At 45.4% G+C, this 10,179-nt stretch overlaps 1 protein-coding gene across 2 annotated transcripts in view; it reads left to right on the top strand.

The window, feature by feature from the left end:
• Window positions 1–202: 202 nt before the first annotated feature.
• The window catches only part of TBC1D15 (TBC1 domain family member 15), a 75,493-nt gene continuing 65,516 nt past the window's right edge, over window positions 203–10,179 (top strand). For both annotated transcript variants that reach the window (XM_041755660.1, XM_041755659.1), the window contains exon 1: window positions 203–252. In XM_041755660.1, the coding sequence (XP_041611594.1) occupies window positions 223–252 (30 nt within the window). In that variant the 5' untranslated portion in view covers window positions 203–222. The remainder of the gene's footprint in view (window positions 253–10,179) is intronic.

The raw sequence follows: 10,179 nt of genomic DNA, 5'->3' as shown, positions 1-10,179 counted from the left end.
TAAAAAAAAGGGGGAAAAACAGTTGGCGCATGCGCCGTGTGCACAAGCGCCCCCGCCCCGCCCCCTTCCCCGTGCTCAGCACGCATGCGCCGGGCTCCCCGCCTCGCCCGCGCCGCACCCCGTGCTTCCCGCCCGGAAGTGGGCCCCGTCCGGCCGGATGTTGTTGTGAATCCCGGAGACACGTGAGGCGCCGCGACGTCATCACAGGCACGCGAAGGAAACATGGCGGCGGCGGGGGTCGGGAGCGGGAGGGTGAGTAACGGCGCCGGCGAGCGGCCCCGGGCTTCTCCGGGACGCGGCCGCTTGCGCTGCCCGGGGGCGGGGGGCCGGGGCGGAGGCCCGGGGAGGCCGAGCTCGGTGGGGGACGGAGGAGGGCGGCCGTGTGGGCCGCTGGGTCGGGCCTGCGGGCTGGGGCCGGGCCTCGGCGCGGGCCCGGAGCCGCGGGGCTTCCTCGGCGTTGCCTGTCCGAAGCCGCGGCAGCTGTGCCTGCCTCCTGGCTCGCTGCGCCTCGCTTCGTGCTGACCCTCGGTTCTGTGCGGACGCCCCTTCTGGCGGCGGCGGCTTTCCCTCTCCCTCCCCTCCCCTTCGAGGCTGTCTCTGCCTCCGTGTGCCGAGGGCATCTTGTCCCCCGGGCGACGAGCTGAACAGAGCTGCCGTGCGCCTGGCTCGGAACGAAAGAGCGCATTTGGGTTCATTCTCCTCGGACTGCCGGTTGGGCGGCTGCCGGCCCGCGAGCGGCGGGGCGTTTGCGGACTCGGGGCGTGGGGGGGGTGGGGACGCGTCGGTGCAGGTGTGGACCGCTCCTCGGGGGCCCGGGCTGTGCTTGCGGGGCGGGGGGGGCTGTGCTCACGGGGACCCCCGGGAAGTGCTCCTGGGAGCCCCTGGGAAGTGCTCCTGGGGACCCCCGGGAAGTGCTCCTGGGGGCCTCCGGGAAGTGCTCCTGGGGGCCTCCGGGAAGTGCTCCTGGGGGGCCTCCGGGATGTGCTCCTGCGGGCCCCCGGGATGTGCTCGCGGGGCCCCCGGATGTGCTCCTGGGGACCTCCGGGATGTGCTCCTGGGGACCCCCGGGAAGTGCTCCTGGGGGCCTCCGGGAAGTGCTCCTGGGGGGCCTCCGGGACGTGCTCCTGCGGGCCCCCGGGATGTGCTCGCGGGGCCCCCGGATGTGCTCCCGGGGACCCCCAGGAAGTGCTCCCGGGGAGCCCCTGGGAAATGCTCCCGGGGACCCCCGGGAAGTGCTCCTGGGGGCCTCCGGGATGTGCTCCTGGGGACCCCCGGGAAGTGCTCCTGAGGGCCCCCAGAATGTGCTCATGGGGCCCCCGGAATGTGCTCCTGGGGACCCCTGGGAAGTGCTCTTGGAAGCCCCGGGAAGTGCTCCTGGAAGCCCCTGGGATGTGCTTGCAGGGCTTTCGGAATGTGCTCCGCCCCCCCCCCCCCCCCCCCCCCCGCCCCGCTGTGCTGTGCTTGCAGGGCCTTCGGAATGTGCTCTCGGGGACCCCTGGGTTGTGCTCGCGGGCCCCCCGGGGGATGTGCTTGCGGGGCCTCCGGAATGTGCTCCTGGGGGCCCCTGGGCTGTGCTCCTGGGAGCCCCCAGGATGTGCTCCTGGGAGCCCCTGGGCTGTGCTCGCGGAGGCCCCTGGGCTGCTGCCTGACCCGCAGGTCGTTAGAAACCAGGATCAGCGCGGGGGGTGCCTCGTAGGCAGCCGGGATGGGCTCGGAGCGCACAGCTTGAAGTACAGAGGACCGTCAGGACTAGCCGCTGGCGGTTGCCGCTACGGGAGCAGTTTGTCAACAGTTGGGTCTGGCGGTGACTCATCGAACAGCGGTGACCACATACTCGCTTGTCGTACTCGCTTGTCGCCGGTCATCCCGCGGTTCCTGCAGTCTCCCTCCTCTTCCCTGCGGCTGCTTTCTTTCCCCCATGTTGGGGGATCTAATAACGTTTGTGGTTTGGAGTGTGGACCACTCCACTCGGCGGCGAGAATAACACGCGTGGTCTCGGTTTTGCTGTTGCTTGGAAGTGTGACCTTGGGAAACTGAGCAAGCATGACTTCTCTATCCTTAGTGTTTTTTTTTTTTTTAAGATTTTATTTATTTATTCATGAGACAGAGAGACAGAGAGAGGCAGAGACACAGGCAGAGGGAGAAGCAGGCTCCCTGCGGAGAGTTCGATGTGGGACCCCAGGATCAGGCCCTGAGCCAAAGGCAGGTGCTCCACCACTGAGGTTCCCCCCCCCCCATCTCCCACCCCCACGCCCCATGGTGTGGATTGTTTTTGAGAGAATCCTTGAGATAAGCCCAGTTGTGAAATGTAAGACCTTTTCTCACCCTTTCCTTCCAGTCACTGTCTTTCATAATCTAATCTGACTTTTTTTTTTTTTTTAGGATTTTATTTTAGACAGAGTGTGAGAGGGGAGAGGGGCAGAGGGGGAGCCAGAATCGTATGCAGACACCCTGTGGAGCATGGAGCCCCGCACAGGGCTTGATTCCCTCACTCAGATAGTACCTGAGCCAGAATCAAGAGTCGGGTGTCAGCTGACTGAGCCACCCAGGTGCCCCCTTAATCTAACTTCTTAAAATTGGTCTTTTGCTTCATAACTCCATGTCATCACCTCATTTATCCTCATTCATTGTAAGTGGACACCCATAGCCATCATACCACCCAAGCTATTTCTCTATGCCAAAAGCTCCCCCTCTCCCAAGTAATACCATCATGACCAGCAAAACCCACTTATTCTGCCCTGAGTTCAGATCTAGGTTAATGTCATTCAGGGGTTGCATGTCAGACAAATGCGGAGGCATTCATTTCAATAACAATCAGGAACCAAGTCCTACCAGTTTACCTTAAAGAAGTTTCTTAAATTCCTGCATCCTCTTCATTCTTTGTGTTTAGTTCCTTTAGTCTGCCTCTGCTCTTGAGTTCTTGGCTGATTTTTCTCCGTGTTTGCAGTTTCTTTGTCCACAGTCCCTTCTCTATACCACCCCTGGAGGTTTTTGGTTTTTTTGTTTGTAACCTACAAATCTGATTGTCTCTAGCTTTATTATTTTTAAAGATTATATTTATTTGAGACAGTGAGAGCACAAGCAGGGAGGAGGGTCAGAGGGAGAAGAAGAGGGAGAAGCAGACTCAGACCCTTGGCTGAGCAGGGAGCCCAATGGAAGGCTTGATCCCAGGACCTTGAGATGATAACCTGAGCCAAAGGCAGACACTTCACTGACTGAGCCACCCAGGCGCCCCTGTCTCTCGCATTCAAAAACAAACAAAATCTGGGGCACCTGGATAGCTTGGTCAGTTAAGCGTCTGCCTCTTGATTTTGGCTCGGGTGGTGATAACACGGTGATGACATCAAGCCCCACATGGGCCCTGTCAACAGTCTGCTTGAAGTTCTTTCTTGCCCTCTGGCCCTCCCCCCGCTTGTGCGTGCACAGGCTCTCTCAAAATAAATTCTTTAAATTTTTTTTTTTAAATTTTTATTTATTTATGATAGTCACACACAGAGAGAGAGGCAGAGATACAGGCAGTGGGAGAAGCAGGCTCCATGCACCAGGAGCCTGACGTGGGATTCGATCCCGGGTCTCCAGGATCGCGCCCTGGGCCAAAGGCAGGCGCCAAACCGCTGCGCCACCCAGGGATCCCTCAAAATAAATTCTTAAAAAAAAAAAAACCTTTATTTTGTTACTGTCACCATTAAAATATTACTAGAGGCTGCTTAACATAGCATAAAAAGTCGTGTTCCCTTCCTGGCTTTATGCTATGCTTCCCTACTTTCCAGTCTTGTTCCTTTGGGAAAGGGGAGTAGGGGATAATCGATAGATGTGAGAGAGTGAGTGTGTTTATGTGTCTATATTTTCTATATTTCTATATGTATTTTCTTTACCCACCCCCCCCCCGAAAGGTTCAGCAAAGACCTGTCTAGCTTAGAAATCTAGGGCAGTGACTGTTAACCAAGCCTCACAAAGAACCACATGTGGTACTTTTAAAGAAAATACACATGCTGGTGGATAGAATCAGTGTTGAGATCTAGGATGTAGAGTAATTTTTTTGAAATAATTCTGTTTTGCTTGCTTTGAACTTTGAGTGTAGGAAGTCATCAAAGAAGTTAACCTTTGTCATATGGGGAAGCAGTGTAAGATAACAGTTAGGAGTTTGGATTCTGGATCCAAAACAGTTTTGAAAATTAACTTCACACTTACTAAAGTGACTTCAGTCAAATTACTTAACCTTTCTGTGCTTCAGTCTCCTCATTTGTAATATGGGGATGTTATAGGACCTACTTTATGGGATAGTAAAGAGGATCAATAAGTAAATATATTAGAACAAAGCCTGGCACATACTGGATGCTGTGTAGATGTTATTCATAATCTCGGTTTCTCTGCAAGTCATTGTTTAGGTGTAGCAGAATTTAAATATTTACAGTACGGTTTTTGGTATGTGTATAAATTTCATTTTTGAAATTAACTCTAGTTCTATTTCTCATTGTTATTTTAGGATTTGAAAAATACCTTGTTTTAGAAATTATGTAGTTTTGATGAATGAAAAATCATCACAATCAGGCAGTGGTTAAGGAGATGGAGCTTGATTGTCTGGCTGTATACTTTGGGCAAATTTCTTAACTTCCTTGTGCCCAGTTTTCTCATTTGTAAATGAGGGATAATTATATTTCCACTTATAAAGAGGATTAAATGAGTCATTTTTTGCAAAGCTTTCAGAATAGCGCTTGGTGCCAAGTAAGTGCTCAATAAATGTTAGCTGCTGCTATTGGCAATGAAAAATTTTCAAACTCAAACATTATAAGGCTATTATTGGTTAGTAAATAGTTGAATTTTTTTTAAAGACATATTTGCTTAGTCATGAGAGACACAGAGAGGGGCAGAGGCACAGTCAGAGGGAGGAGCAGGCTCCATGCAGGGAGCCCAATGTGGGACTCAATCCTAGGACCCTGGGATCACGACCTGAGCCAAAGGCAGATGCTCAACCACTGAGCCACCCAGGCACCCCAATAGTTGAATATTTTTCCTGGATTTTCCACTGAGAGTTAAGCTGCTCACAAATATAAAAGCAATGTAGTTAAGTAAAATAAATTAGAAAAAGAAGGTAAAAGGAAAGTAAGGAGAAAAGGTAAATGGTACTGAAAGTACATTTATTAGATAACCTGTATGCTTTAGGGGGCCATAGTTTAGTTCTAAATTTTTTAGCAGCCAAAGTAAAGAGGGGAACTTGATTGTTACAAAGATGATAGGATCCACAGCAAAATAAAACAAAAAGCAAAACCCAGAAAACTAGTTTCTGAATGGTAGTTCGGAGAATAAACTCTCCCATAGGTTCTTTGTACTATGTAATATAATGCATGTACTTATATGGAGTATTGCATCTTTTTTTAAAGAGATTATTTGAGAGAGGAAGAAAGTGCAAGAGTGCATAGAGGGAGGGACAGAGGGAGAGAGAAACTCAAGCAGACTCTGCACTGAGCGCAGAAGCTGTTGTGGGGCTCCATCCCACAACCCCGAGATCATGAGCCAAAAGAACCAAGAATTGGACACTCAACCTACCGTACCACCCAGACACCCCTGTATCTTTTTGGTAAGGAAAAAGGACCCTGTAATGCTTCTAGTAGGCTGATGGTTTTATGCCAGTGGGTAGTTCACTAGTTTAGTAAATACAGGGTACCAGTTTGACATCTTCAGGTCTCTGATTGGCTAAAACAGATAGGTTTTTGTCTTACATGAATTCAATTTTGCATAAATATCTTTCTTAGCTGGGCTTTGGAAAGTAGGTCTGAGTTTGATCATAAACCCTGATTAATTCTTGGAGTTCAGGTTTTTATTTATTTATTTATTTATTTTATTTTTGTATTGTGTGTGGAGCAATTATTTTAACAGTTAACCAAACAGAGGAGTGACTTTTTTTTTTTTCTGAATATTGAGAGGAGAAATAGGGACACTGCCTTACAGTGAAGACCATGTTGTGTCTTCTATAGCTGGTGGACAGAATTGAGTTAATGGGATGAGTTGAATTTACCTATCACAGCGAAGGCAGGAGAAAGGAGGTTGAAATAGGTTTTCACCTTAGACCCAGTGCCCTGGTTGTTAGTTTACTTTCGTTCATTTATTCAACAATTATTTATTAAGCATCTGATTTGATCAAGGCACTATATTAGTCATTGGTCCCTTACCTTCTATCTTACAGACTTAAGTTCTTTAGAAGGAAAATACTCAGTAGCACTCATCTCTTTGTCTTTTCTAAATAAGAAATGCAAAGTGAATTTCAAGTCCTTGAAGTGGGTGCTGTTTTTAGTGAATGTTTATGTTTTGAAGACCAGTAAACTGACTGATCATGAGGACAGGGCCTGAAATGTTTGGCTTGCATCCAGCCTAGATTCTGGCGCAGAGCAGATATTCAGTGACCAGGAATAAGCAAGAAGATAGAGAAAATGAGTGGGGACTGGAGTGGGAGAGACAGAATCACTAGATTACTCTTGTTTTGGAGTTAAAAAGTCGGGTTTTAGTACACTTGGGTTTTACCCTGTTTTTACTGTGATTGTTTTAGAAATTCTGAAAGAAAAAAAAAAGTGAATGCTTGGGAAATGAGCTGTTATTTTTTTTAGTTTGTTTTGATGGCATTCTTATAGGAATTTATTTTGTACCTTAAATTTGACCGCTTCTAATTCCCTTTAGACAAGCTTATAGTCCCCTGAAACCCTTGTGCTTTAGAAATGTAAATAATATTCTAATATCTAGATTTTCCTGGAGAACTTTTCTTTTCCTGGACTAGATCTTACAACATGGTAATACCGTACTGGTGTCGAATACAATAGGTGTATGTCTTCTTTTTTTTTCTGGCATTCTTTAGCAAATGTTTGAGTGCCTTCTGTGTTTTGAGTTCTTTGGATACAGAGTGGTTAAACATAGACTTTATTCTTGACGCAGTACAGTAGTTTGCAAATTTAACAAGTTATTTCATTTTATGAATTAATAAAAACATGGCTTTTTTTGGGAGAAGAATTAAATATTAGGTTTTTGATGGAAAATCGTTGCTGGGACTAAACGAACAATTGTAACCTTAGTTTTTTATTTTTGCTTTTTGGTGGAAGGAAATCCTCGTGAAATCTGTTTACTGTCTCTTAGCGTGCAATACTATAATGTGTATGTCATCCTTGGCATAAGACAAGTCATTCATTTAGTCCTCACTGTGCCTCCCCAGTCTGCTAAGTTATTCCTGTCCTCCTGTGTGACATTGTTCGTTGTTCAGCACACTGTTGCCCTTCAGAAGCAGTAATAGTTCTGCTGCCTACCCCTTGAGAATTGTAACATCCTTAATATCCCAACATTTTTATATCTTCACTCAGAATTTCTGGGACTCGTTCTTCTTAAAACCACTTATATTCTACATTTCTGTAGTTTCCCAGTCATTACTGATTAACTTGTCCCAAATAAAACTATTTACTTTTTTCCTTTTGTATTCCCTGTCTCAGTGAAGAACCTCATCCACTCAGTTTTGTCCTTGATTTCTCTTCATCTCCCACATCTAATCAGTCATGAAGTCCTATCATTGTGACCTTCTGAATACTTTTCTGAGCCATCTGCCTTTCTTCGTCCCGTCTGCCACTGCTGTACTTCAAGCCACCATGAATCTCTCCCTCCACCTGTTTATTACTGGAGGTATTACTGCAGCTGTTTATTCTTGGCTCTGTAGCCAGTGTGTTGGCTTAGAAAAGCCAAGTCTGACCATGGCATTCCCCTCCTAGAACTTTTTAATGGCTTTCTAGTAGCAAAGAGTTGTCTTGAGGACAAATTCCGAACTCTGAAATTCTTGAGCATGGTTTATAAAACTCTTTGTAATCTGATACAGTCTCTACTCTTGTCTCTAAACTCTTTTACGTCTACTATCTGATCTGGATTGTGGCCATACACTGAACTACTGCCCTCTCTGTAGAACATACATTCTCTGCCAAGAGCATAAACCCTTTTCTAGTTATAATTGTCATTCTCCAGGTCTCAGTTTATGTGTCCCTCCAGGTAAATCTTTCTGATTTCTCATCCTGCCTGAGTCCTTAAGTCTAGATTAGATATCATTTATAAGGTTCTACTGTGGTAGCCTCTTCATGCATGTATGATACAGGGTAATTATCTGTTTTCTTATCCTAATTCCCTCTTAGGTTGTAAGTGCTATGGAGGAAGTGACTGGATCTTATGTACTTATACCTAGGAACATGCTCCGTGCCTGACTCATTTTGTGCATTTGTTTTGTATTTATTGAAGAAATAACTGAAAATGACATTCAGGACCCTGTGCTGTCACACTTTACCATGACCGTTTATTTACTGATTTACATGATGGTACTAGTTTAGGCAGACACTTTTTTTGGGGTGTGTTTTTTTCCACCAAAACATTTTATTCCCAACATTTAGTTGAAGCTCAATGAATAAGTCTATGAGTAAAGAAACTTTTAAATCAGATTAGATGGAGTGAGGGTAGTGGGAAGAATTTGGACGGGCTGTTGCTTGCTCTTTTGAAGGATTTAGTAGAAGTTATTTGCAGAATGTGTAACGAAGGGAGAGAGTGCGCACGTAAAAAGGCACAAGGCTTTGAGGTGAGTTCAGAGTGGCCCAAGGCAGGAAATTTGTATGTACTGGGGAGTGTCAGGTGTTGATTAGCTGCAGAGGTAAAGTATAGAGGGTGGAGTCAGAAGGCTTTTAAGCTCAGATATGGCACCATCAGGTATGCATTTTATAAAGATCAATTTTGGCAGTGTTTACACATTAAGCACTCTACACGGATTATTGAACAGTGACTAGATTGGGAGAAGAGAGACCAGAAAATGTTGTTTTAGCAACTCAGGATAGAAATGATGAGGGGTCCATGTCGAAGATTTGAGGGATTTAGGAGATAGGATGGGGATGATGAAAAAAAGTTAGGATAACTTGAGTCGATGGGACATCTTTGACAGAACTGGGAATGTCAGAAGAGAGCAGATTTGGGATAGAATATATCGAGTTTAAGATGCCCGTGGGTTACTCAAATGAAAATACCAAGTAAGTGCTTAGATCCTTGGGTGTGGAGCTCATTAGAATTCCTGGGTTTAACTCTGGTATTTTGTGGGGATACTTTTTCTAACCAAAGCTTAAATTTTCAATGTGCTTAATAGTTTTAAAGAAACTGAATTTTTAAAGCTTTGTTATTGTTAAATTTAGCTTATAAAATTCACATAGCTTCTATAGTTCAAGAATGTATGTTATGTATAGTAGATGTTGCATTTACATGTTTGAACAGATATTTAGGGTAAGAATTTTATTCCTAAGCTTAAGTAAATTTAAAATATCTGGGTTGAGGGGCGCCTGGGTGGCTCAGTTACGCGTCTGCCTTTGGCTCGGGTCACTATCCTGGAGTCCTAGGATCAGTCCCCTAGTCTGGCTCCCTGCTCAGTAGGGAGTCTGCTTCTCCTTCCCCCTCTGTTCCTCCCCCCTGCTTGTGTACTCTTTTTCTGTCTCTCAGATAAATAAATAAAATATTTTTTTAAAAATCTGGGTTGAATTGGAGAATTTTGAAAATAAAGATTATGATAATCATAATAATACAAATAAAATTCCAGTCCCACTTAAGTATAAGGAACAATATAAAAAATTACTTACTGATATATTGTGCAACTTTTTTTTTTTTTTTTAATCTTTTTCAGCTCTTTTGTCAGAAAGTAGCAAGGTCTTGGGTTGGATTGTCCCAAGTACGTTTCTTTTTATCTAGAAAGTTGAATTTATCTGTTTGTCTGCCTCATTTTTGCCTTTTACTTCTAACTTTTGCTAAATTAGAGGTCAGAACGTTTATTCTAAAACATTTGCTATGGTCTGGAAGTTATATCTGGCAGAGTTCATTTGCTAAAGGAAAAAAAATTTACAGTTTATGTTCCCATCAACAGGTCATTATCCTTCAGAGTTTTGTAAATATACTTACCTGCTTAGGCATCTTAGCAAATATTTAAAAATAGATAAGAGCCTGGAGGGCATGAGGCAGTTTTATTCCAAATGGACTACTTTTCTCCTTTTTTAAGTACTTTTAATACGTTGTTCTTCTATTTTCCCCCCTCCCAGGAGGGTGGGTAGCACTTAGAATATTCTAGTTTTTGTAAAGATTTTTACCTTTTTTATAACACTGCCAGGTACATATAGGCAAGGAACTTTATCTTATTTA

This window comes from Vulpes lagopus, chromosome 5, assembly GCF_018345385.1.
Source record: "Vulpes lagopus strain Blue_001 chromosome 5, ASM1834538v1, whole genome shotgun sequence".
Classification (NCBI taxonomy): Eukaryota; Metazoa; Chordata; class Mammalia; order Carnivora; family Canidae; genus Vulpes; species Vulpes lagopus.
The sequence above is the reverse complement of the archived record's forward strand: the minus strand, read 5'-3'. Positions and strand labels throughout refer to the sequence as shown.